The sequence below is a fragment of the Papio anubis genome, chromosome 20 (genome assembly GCF_008728515.1).
Source record: "Papio anubis isolate 15944 chromosome 20, Panubis1.0, whole genome shotgun sequence".
Taxonomy (NCBI): Eukaryota; Metazoa; Chordata; class Mammalia; order Primates; family Cercopithecidae; genus Papio; species Papio anubis.
This window is the reverse complement of record NC_044995.1, coordinates 36,643,744-36,662,317: the sequence shown is the minus strand read 5'-3', so window position 1 is coordinate 36,662,317 and position 18,574 is coordinate 36,643,744. Positions and strand designations below refer to the sequence as shown.

Here is an 18,574-nt window from a genome sequence, read left to right as displayed (position 1 = left end):
CATGATAAAACCTCATTCCTTCAGGAACATAAAGCCACTGAGAAGTGACAAAGTGTAAAGTCCCCTGGGAACTCAAACACACAGTTCCTCCCCAAAGGAGGGCACAGAGCAGGTGACCCCTTTCCCTTGGTCTCTGGTGAGACCCAACAGTTGTTTCCCATTCCATGTCATCTCTGCCCCGCAGACAGAGGACACGCTCAATCCAGGGCAGGGGACCGAAGCTCAGTGAGACAGACAGCAGGGCAGTTAAGTGGCAGAAGCCAGACCACAGCAGGAAGAGTATAAGTCAACTGAAAAGATGAGCCAGACAGAATAGGCAGGCTGTTGTCCTGCACTCGGGTTCCTCCACAACCTGGTGCACAAAAAGAATAGGAGAAATCAGAGAGAAGCTGAGGAACTGCTGATGACCACTATGTTTAACAAGAGAGCTCACAAAACAAAAACTCTTGGGCTGGAGAAACCAAAACAGAGGCTTCTCATCCATTTGTTTATGCACACCTTGAGCACAGGGAACAGATGCTTGCAGTCCCAGGCACCGCTCAGGTATGGAGATCTGCTTATCGGTAAGGGAGACGCTAACAGCCAGAGCGCAGCAAGGGTAAGTCAGGAGTGGTGGCTGAGGAAAGAGTGGCTAAGGAGCCATTCTAACAGGCAAGAGAGGCTGTCGGAGCCACATAAAGAACAATGCACATGGCTGGGTGTGGTAGCTCATGCCTGTAATCCCAGCACTTTGGGAGGTCGAGGTGGGCGGATCACCTGAGGTCAGGAGTTTGAAACCAGACTGACCAACATGGTGAAACCCTGACTCTACCAAAAATACAAAAATTAGCCAGGTGAGGTGGCACACACCTTTAGTCCCAGCTACTCAGGAGGCTGAGGCACACGAATTGCTTGAACCCAGGCAGCAGAGATTGCAGTGAGGTGAGATAGCACCACTGCACTCCAGCCTGGGTGACACAGTGAAACTCCATTAAAAAAAAAAAAAATAGAGGCCGGGCGCGGTGGCTCAAGCCTGTAATCCCAGCACTTTGGGAGGCCGAGACGGGCGGATCACGAGGTCAGGAGATCGAGACCATCCTGGCTAACACGGTGAAACCCCGTCTCTATTAAGAAATACAAAAAACTAGCCGGGCGAGGTGGCAGGCGCCTGTAGTCCCAGCTACTCGGGAGGCTGAGGCCGGAGAATGGCGTGAACCCGGGAGGCGGAGCTTGCAGTGAGCTGAGATCCGGCCACTGCACTCCAGCCTGGGTGACAGAGTGAGACTCCGTCTCAAAAAAGAAAAAAAAAAAAAAAATAGAACAACACACAGGTAGCCCAGGCAGCTACTGTATACCTGGCCAAGTGACTGTTTGTCTGTTTGTACCAGGGACAGTGGGCATTAGCTATTCTAAAGAAAATAGAAGTCGGGCGTGGTGGCTCACGCCTGTAATCCCAGCACTTTGGGAGGCCAAGGCGGGTGGATCATGAGGTCAGGAGTTCGAGACCAGCCTGGCCAAAATGGTGACACCCCATCTCTACTAAAAATACAAAAATTAGCCAGGTATGGTGGTGTGCGCCTATGGTCTCAGCTGCTTGGGAGGCTGAGGCAGGAGAATCACTTGAACCTGGGAGGTGGAGGTTGCAGTGAGCCGAGATCACACCATTGCACTCCAGGCTGGGCGACTGACTGAGCAAGACTCTCTCTCAAAAAAAAAAAAAAGAAAAGAAAAGAAAAAGAAAAAAGAAAGAAAAAGAAAATAGGATACGGAGGCAAAAGCAGATCCATCAGGGCTCTGCTTGTGAGGCTACAATGTGGTCACTGCAAGCTTCACCTGCTGAGGATCTGCCAGAACACAGTGAGGAGGCACAAGGAAAGGAAGCAGGCATCAACTCCGTGAACACCACTTTACGTTTTAAGGACAGGCAGGGCCTCCCACGATGGGCAACTCTCAGGAGTCCCTCCAGGTAAACACTCACTATATGCCACTTGCTATGCCTGGAGCAACCCAGACTCCTTAATGGACATCCCAGCTGGGTGCCTTCAGGAGGAAGCCTTCATCTAGACTGGCGTTTAGGGACTCCCCAAGACCTGCCCTTTCTGAAAGAATACCCCAACTCATTTCCATCCCCAGAAGGAATGAGATCATGGCTGACAAAGGAAATGTTAAAGGTATAAATATATATATATATCTCTATCTTTAAAGATATATATATTATATATATATAAAAATATAAAATATATGTACATATACATTTTTGAGACACAGTCTTGCTCTGTCCCCTAGGCTGAAGTGTAATGGTGTGATCACAGCTTACTGCAGCCTCGACTTCCCGGGTTCAAGTGACCCTTCTGCCTCAGCCTCCAGAGTGGCTGGGACTACAGGCATGTGCCACTATGCCTGGCTAATTTCTTATATATTTTGTAGAGATAGGGTTGTACTATGTTGCCCAGGCTGGTCTCAAACTCCTGGGGGCTCAAGCGATCCTCCCATCTCAGCCTCTCAGAGTGCTGGGATTATAGGCATGAGCCACTGCACCTGGCCAAGGACACAATTTTTAAAAGAAAAAAGGACATGGTCACAGTATGTAATATTTATGGACCAAAAATAGAAAACAATTTAACACTCAACTTTAAGGTAATAGTTAATCAGATTACAGCCTACCTACTCAGTGACATATCATGTAAGCATAAAAAAAGAATTTACTGTGCCTTATGTGGCACAAGGAAATGCTTCCAACATAAAATAAAGCAGGACCAGTCAGGTGCAGTGGCTCACACCTGTAATCCTACCATTTTGGGAAGCGGGGCAGACAGATCGCTTGAGCCCAGGAGTTTGAGACCAGTCTGGGCAACACAGCAAAACACCATCTCTACAAAAAATACCAAAATTAGCTGGGCGTGGTAGGGCATGCCTGTAGTCCCAATTATGCGGGAGGCTAAGGTAGGAGGGCCACCTGTGCCCAGGAGGTGGAAGTTGCAGTGAGCTGAAATTGTTCCACTGCACTCCAGCCTAAGTGACAGAGTGAGACCATATCTTAAAAAAATAAAATAAAATAAAGCAGGATCCACAATTCTATCCACATATAAAGTATTAAACTACATAAAATTAGTAAGCTGACAAAAATTAAATATTAATATGGTAGGATCTTGGCTGTTTTTCAAAATGTTATTTAAATGTTATATTGTTCTTGCAATTCAAGCCAGAAGGAAAAATAAATCCATCTCTATTCTTTCACAATTTCGTATGTAAAAAAAATCTCAAAAAGATCTACAAAAGAGCTACTAGAATAAGTGAGCTTAGCAAGGTTTATTACAAGGTCAATCTATAAGTCAAATTTCAAATATTACAAGGTAAACCTACAAATCAAATAGCAATCAAATTTCTACATATCAGCAATGAATTGAAAGTTTTTAAAAGTATCATTTACTAAAAACATGAAAAACTTAAGTGTAAATCTTTTTTTTTTTTTTTTTTTTTTGAGACGGAGTCTCACTGTGTTGCCCAGGCTGGAGTGCAGTGGCGCGATCTCGGCTCACTGCAAGCTCCGCCCCCCGGGTTCACGCCATTCTCCCGCCTCAGCCTCCCAAGTAGCTGGGACTACAGGCGCCCGCTACCGCGCCCGGCTAGTTTTTTTTTTGTATTTTTAGTAGAGACGGGGTTTCACCATGTTAGCCAGGATAGTCTCGATCTCCTGACCTTGTGATCCACCCGCCTCGGCCTCCCAAAGTGCTGGGATTACAGGCTTGAGCCACCGCGCCCGGCCTTAAGTGTAAATCTAACAAAATATGTGTAGGATCTGTGTTGAAAACTACAAAACACTAATAAATCAAAGACCTACATCAGTGAAGTGACATACTGCGTTCATGAGTCAGAAGACTTGATATTGTTAAGATGTCAATTTTCTCAAACTAATCTCAAACTAACCTATAGATTCTACAGATTTGATAGATCTATAGACCCAAGGCTCTCTCGCTCAAAATCTCAGCACGAATTTTTAAAAAACTTGATAGACTGATTCTAAAATTTATATGCAAAAGCAAAGAAACTAACAATTCTGGAAAAAAGAACAAACCTGGAGGACTAATATTTCAAGATTGCTACTATCCAGTAATCAAGACTGCATTGCTGGGCCAGGCGCGGTGGCTAAGGCCTGTAATTCCAACGCTTTGAGAGGCTGAGGCAGGTGGATCACATGAGGTCAGGAGTTTGAGACCAGCCTAGCCAACATGGTGAAACCAGTCTCTACTAAAAATACAAAAAGACTGTGCTGCTGAATGAAGTTTAGATGTATAGACCAATGGAACAGAATGAGAGTCCAAGAGTCCAGAAATAGAGCCACAGTAGATGGCCAACTGATTTTCAGTAAAGGCACAAAGGCATTTCAATAGAGAAAAAATAGTCCTGGCGCGGTGGCTCACACCTGTAATCCTAGCACTTTGGGAGGCCGAGGCAGGCGGATCACCTGAGATTGGGAGTTCAAGACCAGCCTGGTCAACATGGTGAAATCCTGTCTCTACTAATACTACAAAAATTAGCCGGGCGTAGTGGTACATGCCTGTAATTCCAGCTATTTGGGAGGCCAAGGCACGAGAATCGCTTGAATCCGGGAGGTGGGGGTTGTGGTGAGCCGAGATCGCACCATTGCACTCCATCCTGGGCAACAAGAGCGAAACTCTGTCTTAAAAAAGAAAGAAAGAAAGAAAGAGGCCGGGAGCAGTGGCTCACGCCTGTAATCCCAGCAGTTTGGGAGGCCAAGGCGGGCAGATCACGAGGTCAGGAGATTGAGACTATCCTGGCTAACACGGTGAAACCCTGTCTCTACTAAAAATACAAAAAAATTAGCCTGGCGTGGTGATGGGCGCCTGTAGTCCCAGCTGCTCAGGAGGCTGAGGAGGGAGAATGGTGTGAACTCGGGAGGTGGAGCTTGCAGTGAGCTGAGATCGCGCCACTGCACTTCAGCCTGGGGGACAGAGTGAGACTCTGTCTCAAAAAAAAAAAAAAAGAAAGAAAGAAAAAAGAGTTGTTTTTTTTTTTCTTTTTAAACAAATGGTGCTGGAACAATTGTATGTCTACATGCAATACAAGAAGAAGAAACCTTAGCCGATACTGCACACTTTGTGGAAAAATTAACTCAATATGGATCACAGACTAAATGTAAAACCTTAAACTAAAACACCTAAAAGAAAATTCAAAAGAAAAATCTTATAGATTTCTTAGATAAAAAAGCAAAGTCATCATCTATTAAAGAAAAGATTGAATTCGGCTTCAAAATTAACAACTTGTATTCTTTCAAAGATACTGACAAGAGAATAGACAAGCCACAGTCTGGGAGAAAACATTTGTAAACGGCACATCCGAGAAATGGCTTGTACTCAGAATACGTAACCCAGAGGGAAAAGAATTCAAAAGGATGTGCAATTAGGGACTATATTTGATGAAAGGAAGAGGCAGGGAGGGCAGGACAGGGAAGCCAAGCAAACCAAGTTTCTCCTCATTTATGAAACACCTGATACCTTCTCACCCAATTTCAAAATATTTTAAGTCTTCCCTTTTTCTGGGACTAGCTGCTGCTACTTGGGAAGCTTACTTAAGTCCCTTTATGCAGTGATCCCTGAGGGCATGTTAGCTGTGTAGGATCAGTCTTTCCCCAGATCTTGGTAGTAAAAGAAATTACCCATCTCAGTAACTAAGACATTATCCTTGTTAATTCCAAAGAGGGCTCCTTCTCGACAGACACCCCTTTATCAGCAGTTCCGGGCTGCCACAGCACACAAACAAAACAGACAAAACAGCATCTGTGAATCCTACTGGTGGCTACTTCTGAATTAGCTAATTAAGTGTTTCTGTCCACACTGGAAAACTCAATCAGAGATCTTCACTCAACTCTGTGTGTGTGGAGCCCGCTGGCTTGAGGTGGCCTGGCTGAGTCTCCGAAAGCTGCTAGATTCACATACTCAGCCTCTCTCCCACAGCAAGGACACGCACTACGCTGGGACTAAGTTAACAGCTTGCTCTCTCCTGGACCAATCCTTTGGACTTTTTTTTTTTTTTTGATATGGAGTCTTGCTCTGTTGCCAGGCTGGAGTGCAATGGCGTGATCTCGGCTCACTGTAACCTCTGCCTCCAGGGTTCAAGCGATTCCCCTGCCTCAGCCTCCTGAGTAGCTGGGACTATAGGTGGGTGCCACCATGACCAGCTAATGTTTTGTATTTAGAAGAGATGGCGTTTCACCATGTTGGCCAGGATGGTCTCGATCTCCTGACGTCAGGTGATCCACCCGCCTCGGCCTCCCAAAGTGCTGGGATTACAGGCGTGAGCCACTGTGCCCTCCTTTGGACTTTAATTGGTCACTCTGACTCCCAGTACCTCTCCCATGGGGATGTGAAGCCAGGCCTTTTATCAAAGAGCCTAACTTGCTCAGGAACACAGCTACTTTTCCCATAACTGTCTGAAAGGGAAGCACTAGCTATTCAAATGGCCACACCATTTCACACAAGTTTAGGTTTAAAAAAGCATGACAGGATGACAGCAAAGCCAAAGGCAACTAAGAAGACAAGGAACTGCTCTGCAAAACACTTTGGTTCCCACCAGAGGCCCACACTTACCATAATCACAGGTAGGCTGAGCGCTGGTATCCGAGTACGTCGATTGCAAAGTGGTTTCAGATCCCTGGACAAAGCCTAAACATAAAGACAGTGGGGTTAATTTCCCCAAGCAAGTCACAGGGAAATGACCTGAGACTACCTAACCTTTGGTATGGAATTGCCAGCAGGCCCTTCTCTCAATGAAAAGCCATCAAAACCTCTAGATTCCACAGTTTAATTAAACTGTCAGAAAATATTAACCAATGGAAAGGCAGGTTATGTTTAACTTGCTATACCAGGAGGACTAGATTAAAAAATTAAAAAAATATTTATTTACTTTTTAAAAACAGGGTCTCACTCTGTCTGGGCTGGAATGCAGTGGCCTGATCACTGCTCAGTGCAACCTCGACTTTCCAGGCTCAAACGATCCTCCTGCCTCAGCCTCCCAAGTAGCTGAGACTATAGGTTCATGCCATCATGTCCAGCTAATTTTTATATTTTTTGTAGAGATGGGGTTCCATCATGTTGCCCAGGCTGGTCTTTAATTCCTAGACTCAAGCAATCCACCCTCCTGAACCTCCCAAAGTGTTGGAATTACAGGCATGAGCCACAGAGCCTGGCCCCAAATAAAAATTTTTAAACATTTAGGTCAGTAGCCTATTCTGATAAAGGAACACCCAAGTTATCATTCTGTTAAATGAGGAAACTATTCAAATTCCTGAAAGGTGAGCCACTTGGAATTCAAATAAGGATGGAGGTTAGCTTCCAAACCATGTTAAAGCAAATAATACCCCCTCTCTCCCCGTCCTAAATCTGAAACACAAACTGCTTTATATTTTGGTTTTCCATTAAAAAGTGTGTATAACCATTATTTCTGGGCCGGGTGGCTATTTGTAATTTTCAGGTCATGAGTTGGCTCTGATGGGAAAGGCAAATATTGCCTCTTTTGGGCAGTACTTTGGGAGGCCAAGGCGGGCAGATCGCGAGGTCAGGAGATCGAGCCCATCCTGGCTAACATGGTGAAACCCTGTCAGGTGAATCCCTGCCAGGTTGGGATTACAGGCAAATATGCTTGTAATTCCAACACTTTGGGAGGCCAAGGTGACTAGCCTGGGCAGCAGGGCGAAACCTTGTCTCTACAAAAAAAAAAAAAAAAAAGTCAGCTGTGGCCGCATACGCTTGTAGTCCTAGCTACTTGGGAAGCTGAGGTGGGAGTGTCACTTGAGCCCAGAAGATCAAGGCTGCAGTGAGCTATGATTGCGCCACTGCATTCCAGCCTGGGTGACAGAGCAAGACCCTGTCTCAACAAAAAACAAAAAACAATTATTTCTTTTTTTTTTTTTTTTTTTTTGAGACGGAGTCTTGCTCTGTCGTCCAGACTGGAGTGCAGTGGCCAGATCTCAGCTCACTGCAAGCTCCGCCTCCCGGGTTTACGCCATTCTCCTGCCTCAGCCTCCCGAGTAGCTGGGACTACAGGTGCCCGCCACCTCGCCCGGCTAGTTTTTTGTATTTTTTAGTAGAGACGGGGTTTCACTGTGTTAGCCAAGATGGTCTCGATCTCCTGACCTCGTGATCCGCCCGTCTCGGCCTCCCAAAGTGCTAGGATTACAGGCTTGAGCCACCGCGCCCGGCCAAAACAATTATTTCTTAAAAGTAATTATTTGGGGTTGGCATGTTCATATGGAAATAAGTATTATTATGTACACATAAAATTTCCTATCTTCTCAACTCTCAAACTGTTTCTCAACATAAAATGAATTAGGGCTGAGTACTGGCTCATGCCTGTACTCAGTACTTTGGGAGGCCAACGGGGGTCGTCGATTGGTTGAGGCCAGGAGTTCAAGACCAGCCTGGCCAACATGGTGAAACCCCATCTCTACCAAAAATACAAAAATTAGGCCGGGTGCGGTGGCTCATAATCCCAGCACTGTAATTTCAGCACTGAGTGGCTGAGGCGGGTGGATCATGAGGTCAGGAGTTCTGGCCAATATGGTGAAGCCCTATTTTCTCTACTAAAAATATAAAAATTAGCTGGGTGTGGTGGTGTGTGCCTGTAGTCCCAGCTGCACAGGAGGCTGAGGCAGAAGAATCGCTTGAACCCAAGAGGTGGAGGTTGCAGTGAGCCAAGATCATGCCACTGCATTCCAGCCTGGGCAACAGAGGAAGACTCTGTCTCAAAACAAACAAACAAACAAAATCCCAAAATTAGTTGGGCATGGTGGCGCCTGCCTGTAATTCCAGGTTTTTGGGAGGGTGAGGGAGAAGAACTGCTTAAACCCAGGAGGCGGAGGTTGCAGTGAGTGGAGATCGTGCCACTGCACTTAAGCCTGGGTAACAGATCAAGACTCCATCTCAAAATAAATAAATAAATGAAATAAAATAAAATGAGTTAGTGTCAAGTAAGGAAAACTTCTACCTCTATCAGAAACCACTGCTCCTACAGACTATTATTAATCCTAATCCTGCCACTTGCTTTAAAACTACATTTAAAAAAAAAAACCTCTGCAGTTAGAAATACATACATATATATTTATTTTGAGACGGAGTCTCGCACTAGGCTGGAGTGCAGTGGCACAATCTCGGCTCATTGCAACCTCCGCCTCCCATATTCAAGCGATTCTCCTGCCTCCGCCTTCTGAGTAGCTGGGACTACAGGCGCGTGCCACCGTGTCCGGCTACTTTTTTTGTATTTTTCGTAGAGATGGGGTTTCACCGTGTTAGCCAGGACGGTCTCAATCTCCTAAACTTGTGATCCACCCACCTCGGCCTCCCACAGTGCTGGGATTACAGGCGTGAGCCACTGCGCCCAGCCAGAAATACATATTTTTGAATAATTTTCTCTCAGCACTGAAATTTTGACAGATACCATAAGAGGCAGGATTTGCCTTTCCCATCAGAGCCAACTCATGACCTGAAAATTAAAGCCTTTGCCTCTAACAGCTTGTTTATATCAAAAACCTACAGAAGTGCCTTCTCTTCTGTGGGTAGGCGTTCTCTTATTCGTTGACAGTCTATTTTATCTCTTAAGACCACAGCAGCAGCAGCCAACACTGAACAAGTGCTTTCCCTGCAGGATGCCAAGAACATTTATCTGCAATGATCTCATTTCATCCTCACCACAGGTAAGAAGGGCAGGTGGGCAAGATCCCTTACTCTGCAATTCCCCCAGGTACAAAACAGTCTGAAGACCAAGTGTTTTCTACCAGTGTGGTGCCAAAACTCACGCTGCAGCTGTTTTCACCTGTGAGGACATTTATAATCTTTCTTTGTCCTACTTAGTGCAGAATTAATGTATTTAAATACAGGGTGCTTCCCCGGACCCCACGTGACTTCTCTTAAGCTAGAATTCCAAAATACATCTAGCTCCAAGGGTTCCAAAGAAGGAGCTGTGAACCCAGCTTCATCTTCACTTTCCAGAGTAGGGACTGGGCCCTGAGGAAGGATAAAACCGAGGACACAGGCCGGGCGCGGTGGCTCAAGCCTGTAATCCCAGCACTTTCGGAGGCCGAGACGGGTGGATCACGAGGTCAGGAGATCGAGACCATCCTGGCGAACACGGTGAAACCCCATCTCTAATAAAAAATACAAAAAACTAGCCGGACGAGGTGGCGGGCGCTTGTAGTCCCAGCTACTCGGGAGGCTGAGGCAGGAGAATGGCGTAAACCCGGGAGGCGGAGCTTGCAGTGAGCTGAGATCCGGCCACTGCACTCCCGCCTGGGCGACAGAGTGAGACTCCGTCTCAAAAAAAAAAAAAAAAACCGAGGACACACAGATCCAGTCTTCTACCTTCTCTAAGTAAAGAGGGTAGGAATCCATTGAAATGGATTCCTTCCAGGGATCTGGACCTTCCTGAGATGCCTAAAATCCAGGCATTGTTGGTTAATAGCTATCCAGAAGAAATACTGACAGCAGCTTTGAAGAGTTCACCCAGGGGAAAGCCTTATAATGTAAGAAGGACCCAGCCCCTGTGGTCTCCACTGTTTGCTCGACTAGCTTCTGGAAATTTGCTCTTTCAGCAATTGGGTCAGCAGTAAGATGGCCTCAGACTTCAGGTAATGTGGTCTGTGAGTACTGCAACGGCAAATGACAGCCTACCACACCCTCACAAGAACACAGTCAGTAAGCTGCTGAGCAAAACATCTGTGTCTGTTCAGGCGAGAGGGGCCCTGGTTCTTCCCTAGGAAGGAAAGACGATCCATCAAACCCTCCAAATCAACGGCAATCTCTGCTCTAACTCTGTCCCCTGCACCACATGGACATTCTGCTCCACAATACTGTCTGCAAAGATCGCAGGGCAGGCCCTTCTAGAGCCAGTTTTGGCTCCTATTATGAATAAATTCTTTTTTTTTTTCTTGAGACGGAGTCTCCCTCTGTCTCCCAGGCTGGAGTGCAGTGGCGCGATCTCGGCTCACTGCAACCTCCGCCTCCCGGGTTCAAGCGATTCTCCTGCCTCAGCCTCCCGAGTAGCTGGGACTACAGGCGCCCGCCACCTCGCCCGGCTAGTTTTTCGTATTTTTTTAGTAGAGACGGGGTTTCACCGTGTTCACCAGGATGGTCTCGATCTCCTGACCTCGTGACCCACCCGTCTCGGCCTCCCAAAGTGCTGGGATTACAGGCATGAGCCACCGCGCCCGGACTTTTTTTCTTTTTTTTTTTTTTGAGATGGAGTTTGGCTCTTGTCGCCCAGGCTGGAGTGCAGTGGTGCGATCTCGGCGCACCGCAACCTCTGCCTCCGGGGTTCAAGCGATTCTCCTGCCTGAGCCTCCCGAGTAGTGGGGACTACAGGCATGCGCCACCACGTCCAGCTAATTTTGTATTTTAGTAGAGATGGGGTTTCTCCATGTTGGTCAGGCTGGTCTCAAACTCCCAACCTCAGGGGATCCGCCCGCCTGGGTCTCCCAAAGTGCTGGGATTACAGGCGTAAGCCACTGTGCCCAACCTAAATTCTTAGCTGGTTTATAAAGTGTTCTCTTGGTACAATTTACCAGCCTGATTAGCTCTGGATGAAAAAATAAAATATGCCCTATATGGCCCTATAAAGCTAAGTGTCAGATCATGGATTTCTTTCTATTTTCATTAGAGACAGGAGGTCTCACTGTCATCTAGGCTGGAGTGCAGTGGCACAATCACTGCTCACTATGTCCTCAGACTCTGGGGCTCAAGCGATCCTCCTACTTCAGTCTCCTGTGTAGGTGGGACTATAGTCACACACCACCAGGCCCAGCTAATTTTTGTTTTCTTTTTTCTTTTCTTTTTTTTTTCTTTTTTTTTTTTTTTTGGGAGACAGGGTCTCACTATGTTACCCATGCTGGTCTTGAATTCCTGGGCTTAAGCAATCCTCTCACTGTGAGACCATGGATTTCTAGTTCTGCAGCAACACTCCTTGCTTTTAACCAATCTCTCTTGTCAACTTTTTTTTGCTCAAAAATACAAAAGCAGGCCAAATGCTGGGGCTCATGTCTGTAACACCAATACTCTGGGAGGCTGAGTTGGGAGGATCGCTTGAGCCCAGGAGTTCAAGACCTGCCTGGCAACATAGTGAGACCTCATCTCAGAAATAAAAAATTAGCCGGGCATGGTGTCATGCACATGCAGTCACAGCTACTTGGGAGGCTGAGGTGAGGTGGGAGGATCACCTGAGCACAGGAGGGCAAGGCTGCAGTGAGCTATGATGGCACCACTGCATTTCAGCCTGGGCAACATAGTGAGACCCTGTCTCAACAAAACAAAACAAAAGTTTCTCAGTTTTATACTTTTCCTTCTTTTTCCTTTTTAAAAAAAGAGAGTATATATTTTCTTGAGACAGGATATTGCTCTGTTGCCCAGGCTGGAGTGCAGTGGCATGATCATAGCTCAGCAATGTTGAACTCCCGGGCTCCAGCAAACCTCCCCGAGTCTCACTGTCATCCAGGCTGGAGCGCAGTGGCGCAATCATGGCTCACTGCAGCCTCAATCTCGCATAGTTAACTTTTTATTTTTAATTTTTATAGAGAAAGGGTCTTGCTGTGTTGCCCAGGCTCTTTTCAAACTCCCGGCCTCAAGCAATCTTCCTGCCTTGGCCTCCCAAAGTGTTGAGATTACAGGTGTGAGCCACCATGCCTGATCTAAAAAAAAGAGTCTTATTTGAAGGAGTAACAGAGAGTGCCAAAAATTAAAGGATAACTGGAATTAGGTTAGGTTGCCTCCAACCTTTATTATCTGAGCCAAGAGTAGGCTGACAACCATCCTCCAAGATAGTCTCCAATCATTCTTGCCTCTTAATGTTATGTAGATCCCTCCCACCTAATAGAGGTAGCCGGTGCAACCAATAAGATTTATGAAAATGACTGAGTGTGACTTCTGGGATTTCTGCCTTGCTCTTTCTGGGATCATTCAGTCTGGGGAAAACCAGCCACCATGTTGTGAGGACTCTCTAGCAGCCAGCCGTAGGGAGAGATCCATGGGGCCAAGAATTAACGGCCAGCATCAGCCCGCCAGGCATGGGAGTTTAAATCACCTTGGAGGTGGGACCTCCAGCCTCAGTCAGGCTTTCAGATGACTCTAGTCCAGATAGAGATCCTAAATGTAACCTCATGATATTCCAAGCCAGAACCACCCAGCGAAATCACCTGTCCACTCCAAACATAAGGAAACTGTGTGAGACAATAAATGTTTCTGTGACAAGTGCGGTAGCATGTCAGACCTTTGTTTGAGGGCCTGATTCTGGATATTTCTGTCCTGTTTTCCACTGCTCTCCTCTTCCCCTCTCAGTGCTAGAGATGCGGCTTCCTTTCCCACGTATAAATAAAGTAACTGGGTTCAAAAGCAGGGCGAGTTAATAAAAAGATTTATTAGTCACCTTTTATGTTTAATAATGGTTAACATTTGCTTCGAGGCCTCTAGGACTTACTCTTAAAGCTAGTAGTTGTCTGAAATGTGACTTAAAATGCCTTTGACTTTAGTGCCCTACTTCTTAAAAGGGGAAGACTCACATTATAAATTACTGTGGTTTTCAGTTTATCAAGATAAAGGAAAAACAAATCATTACTTTATTAGCTTGGCTATCTCAGTGCCCACTCAAACCCAGAACTACAGCCTACAAGATCTAGAGCTGGAATTCAGGTTGGGTCATTAGTGACCTTGTAACTCAGTTTCCTCATCTATTAAAGAAAAAGAGCTCCATTACTCAGCTACCCCACAGCACCCAACCATTCATCTTCTGGTTTCTTCAGCAGTCCTGTTTTTAAAACCCATGAAACTGTCTTCCAGTTCTCGGTAAGACTTGGTGAGAATTATATTCCAATCCCAGAGATGTCAGTAACAACTCTATAGTCTGTCCTCCTGAACTAGGAAAGTTACAGAAAGGCTCTGGCAGAGCTGCCCAACCTGGACACTACTGATGTTTGAGGCCAGATACTTCTTTGCAGTAGGTGTCATTGTGTATACCGTAGCAGGGCAGCATCCCAAGCCTCCATCCACTAGATACCAGCAGCACTCCCTCTCCCATATGTGACAACCAAAAATGTCTCCAGACATTGCCAGATGTCCTCTGGGGGCAGAATCACCCTTGGCTGAGAAGCCATTGGGCTGGCGGATGGTTGCTAGAAAAACTGGGGTTCTTGGAAAGCTCCTGACCTGGGAGCCAGGGTAGAGGGGACTGGCACTACCTTCTTGCCTATGCAAACATAAAGTGGTCTACAAAGGAGCTCCAGAGATTCATGTTTCATTCTCAGTTCTCAGCATTCCAAGTAGAATGCAGGTTACCTGGCAACCACACACGCTCAAGCCTGTAATACCCTCACCAAATGGGGAGGCCTAGTCTAAGTCTCCTGGCTGAGAATCCTCATCAGTCACTGCCAAGGGAAACCCAGGAGGCCTTGGCAATTCACCCAGTGATGATTTACAGTCGCCCAAGCATATTGCGGGGGCGGAGAGGGGCTCTGGGATCTTATCACCCACTCTCCCTTTCAAATCTCATTGGCCTCCCACTGGCCTCTTCGGCTGATCTAACAAGCCAGGCAGTTCCTGCCCGTAAGCCTTTTACAGCAAAAGCTCCCTGGGCCAGATATCTTTATTCTCTCACTCCATTTAGGTCTCTGCTCAAATGTCACCTCTTTACGGAGGGCTCCAACCACTCCATGTAGTGGAGCGAACCCCGCACGGTACTGACCACCCTAAAATATATCCTACACTCGCTTATTTGACTATTAAGATCAGTCCTCGCCTCTAAGCTGCTTGATGAAGTCTTGTCTGTATTCCCGGTGCCCAATCTGCACCAGACACGGTTCATTTGACAGACGTAGAGAGAATTAACGTGGAACCTTGTCATTCCTTGCAGTTCAGCCCCCTAGGGGCCCAAGACTCCCCGCTCAGCCCAAACCTTTCCAATATTTACTTATCCCCCTAGGGCCTGGCGCCTCTCCCAGTTCTGAAATAGACAAAAGGGGGTGGTGGGTGGGATCGGGATGGGGGTGTAGAGCTGCGGCGTTTTTGCAGAGAAACTGCGCGGGGGAGGACGCGACAATGGCGACGGCAGCCGAGCCTGCTGACTGCTCGTAAGGACCAAGGCCTGAGAAAGGGAAACCTAAGGCGTTGAGGTCCACGAGCGCAGGCCAGGGACTGAGGTGGTGGGGGCGGAGACCTCGCGCGCTGAGGCCCGGGCCCACGGACACAGGCGACAGAAGCCAAGACCTCAGGCGGCTGGGAGCCGGGACGCCGGCTGCAGGCACAGAGAGCTGAGGCAACGAGGCGTGAGAGAAGCGACCCTGAGGCGACGGGCCAGCGGCGCCATTTTGTGACCGCAGGGAGGGCAGTGAAGGGGCCCCAGGGGAGGTGCGGGCAAGCCTGGTGCGGCATCCGCACGTCCCTGTCCCATCCCCAACGCAGAGCCCGACCCCACCCTGCCAGGCCCACCTGTGTAGCTCATGATGGCGGGTAACACAACATCCGAGGACGCCGGCGGCTGCTGCTCTGCACATCCGACGCTGCGATAGCGGCTGCTAACCACAGGGTCTCCTCGACACACACCCGAGCCCCGCCTCCCGACCGCATTGGCTCATACCGGCCTTGGCTTCACGGCTATTGGATGATACCGCTGTCTATCTCTACGCCTCCTCCTATCAGTGGCTGGAAGCGGCTGGCAATCTCGTGAGAGCCCCGCCTTGTCCCCGCCTTCTGTTAGTCTAAGGCCTCAGTGATTGGCCTAGAGAAGCCGGCAGAGAGGCGGAGTCCTATAGCATTCGAGGGGGCGGAGCTGTGCACTACGGAAAGGCCCAAGGCCCAAGCGCGGTCGGGCTGGAGGAGCGCCAGTGCCCTGGAGACCCGCCAGAGGGAGCCGGGTCTACGGCTCAGGGCACGGCTGGGATGCCAGCTCCGCTGAGGTGCTGGGTAAACCTAGCTACGTGTCTCAACTTCTCTGGCCTTCGGCTCCAAAATAAGCATAGCAAAGCCATGTTGGAATGAGAAAATTAAAACTCGGCACCAAACAAGATGCTGGACACACGTTTCAACATTACATGACAAAACGTGTGTAAAGGAATCATTCCGGGGCCAGTGCACTGAATAAACGTGATTAATCGTCACAAAACGGTAACAAATATATTTATAGGGCATATGTTTATATGTGTAATAATTCCGTTTGTATCGTGTGCCATTCAAATGCTCCTTCAAACCTGCAAGAAGCTTTTAATCCCCACTTAAAACTGAAGCCTGGAACTCATGATTTGCTCAAGGTCCTTGACAGTTACGTGTTAAAATGGGAACTTTGCTTCTAAAACCATCTTGATTCACTCTGGACTCCAGAGATCCTGCAATAGTGCAGCCGGGCACCAGTCATGTCCTCAGTCTGTTTCCTGGGCATACGGAAACCCCTGCCAGGGACAACTCATAATTGCTAGAGATGACAGAGCTACCCCAAAAAAGTACTTAACATGTGTTTGTGAAAACTCATCAAGCTGCGCAATTACAACTTCTACATTTCGTATGTTTTAATACTTTTTTTAAGGTATGCTGCTGCTTTTTGATATTTATTTCTTTAGGTGTAATAGTGGCATTTAAAACATTCAGAGAAACATACTGAAATACTAAGACGTTAACTGATCTTATGGCCAGGATGTGCTTCACACAATTCAGACAGGTAGAGAGCGAAGGAGGAAGCAAGGAGCTATAAGATAAACCTCTTACAGCTGAAGACATTGGTCATGGGTTGGTAAGTGATGGGTAGATGAGGGTCCATTTTACTGTTTGCTGTACTTTTGTATAGTTGGAATTCTCCATGATAAACTGTTTTAATAAAACTCCCCCACCCAGATGAGGCTTCTGCAGAACTTGCTGTCATATGGAACAAAGCCACTTATGATGTGTTAAGTGAGCAACTCCACACATGAAGCAGAGATCTGACGGATAAGCACTCTGGCTTTGGGGTTCATCTCCCTGTCAGCCTCAGGGATGCCTGCCTGTCTTTCAAACCAAGGCAGGGCCCTGCAGGTTCGTTCCTTCATGGCACTTGCCACAGCCATCATTTTACCCTGATTTGATTTCGTTTATATCCAACACCCTCACAGAGAGCACAGCTCAAAGGCTGAGACTTTGCTGCCTGAGGTGCATTAAAATGGCTTGAGCAGAGAAGAGCAATGCTCAGAAAAAAACATCCCCCTGCAAGAACTGGAGGCGACTCTTCCAAGGACACACGTGACCCTCACTTCACTGCATGATTGGTGGGGAGGAACTTGCCATGTGACTTTATAAGCTCTTGTATCATTTGATTGTTTTTTGTTACATCTAGCCTATACCACTTTTATATTTCAAAAACTGACTTATGGGCCAGGCATAGTGGCTCATGCCTATAATCCCAGCATTTTGGGAGGATGATTGCTTGAGCTCAGGAGTTCAAGACCAGCCCGGGCAACATGGTGAAACCCCCGTCTCTACAAAAATTACAGAAATAAGCCAGGGGTGGTGGTGCACACCTGTGATCCCGGCTACCTGGATGGCTGAGGCAGGAGAATCACTTGAACCCAGGAGGCAGCAAGGTCCTACCACTGCATTCCAGCTTGGGCAACAGAATGAGACCATCTCAAAAAATAAAAAAATAAAAACTGACTTATGAAAAGTTGAAAGAGGAATAAACACCTTTGAGTCAGCTCACAACATGCTCTTCCTGCTTCCTAAGTCTTGGATACATCCACCCACCCACAGCACAGGATGGACAGAAGTGGTTGCAGCCTTCTGCTACCAGGCAAGATGTGCGTCCTGACCCCACAGGAGCAGATGTGCGGGCCAAGACCACCCTTGTGGGCGTGTTATTGCAGCCTGTTAACCCCTCCTTCCCAGGAAGGGGTATGATGGGAGGGCCCAGAAAGCAGGGCTGGGAGTAGAGGTGGCCCCTTCTGTCCACACGCCATGAGGTCATTCCCACTTTCCAGCACTTGGCCGTTTAGTGAAAAGGATGAGCTGAAAAACCACATGCAATAAACAAGAAGGAGCAGCCAACAAAATCTCTTAAAATCTCAGAAATGTTCAATAAACATTTGCAGAGCAAGAAAATAAATAACATTGCAAAGGAGCCAGCGGCTCCTCTTTTCCCATGTTCCTTGGGTTAGGGGTGCATGTGTCTAACTAGAAGTCACGTGTATTAAAAGCAGGTGAGTTCCAGCTCTCTACACCCCCACTGCCCCCACCAAATGCCCCCAGCGGGTCCCTGACACCTTCGCTGGTAGCTCCTGCCCTTGATAAGCTCCCCTAGCCTCAACTGCTTCTTGATCCTGGCTCCCTTCCCAGACGGGCTGCCCAGAACCCTGGTTCGTCTGCTCACTGGAGCCGCTTTGCCAGCCAGCCAGAGCCCCCCCACCAACCATGGCATAAAGCGCCAACAGCTGGGAACTTGGGCTCATCCCCAGCTGCGTCTGGTTTGCTTGGCGGCCAACGGGAAAACCCAGGGCCTCCATGGCTCTGGACAGAGGAGGCCCCGATCCCAGCCCCGGCTGCCAGCCAATGCCAGCCTGTCCACTCGACAGAAAAACACACGCTGG

General features: G+C 47.6%; 1 protein-coding gene across 3 annotated transcripts in view; it reads right to left on the bottom strand.

The window, feature by feature from the left end:
* AKAP8L (A-kinase anchoring protein 8 like) overlaps positions 1–15,647 on the bottom strand; it is a 36,148-nt gene extending 20,501 nt beyond the window's left edge. For 2 of the 3 annotated variants that reach the window (XM_003915072.4, XM_021930811.2), the window contains exons 1-2: positions 15,459–15,597; positions 6,588–6,662 (exon numbers count right to left, since the gene is read on the bottom strand). In XM_003915072.4, coding sequence (XP_003915121.1) covers positions 6,588–6,662; positions 15,459–15,471 — 88 coding nt within the window. In that variant the 5' untranslated portion in view covers positions 15,472–15,597. Of the gene's footprint in view, positions 1–6,587; positions 6,663–15,458 lie in introns of all 3 variants that reach the window. The other variant, XM_009193743.1, reaches the window with a different exon arrangement.
* Between the last annotated feature and the right edge of the window lie 2,927 nt (positions 15,648–18,574).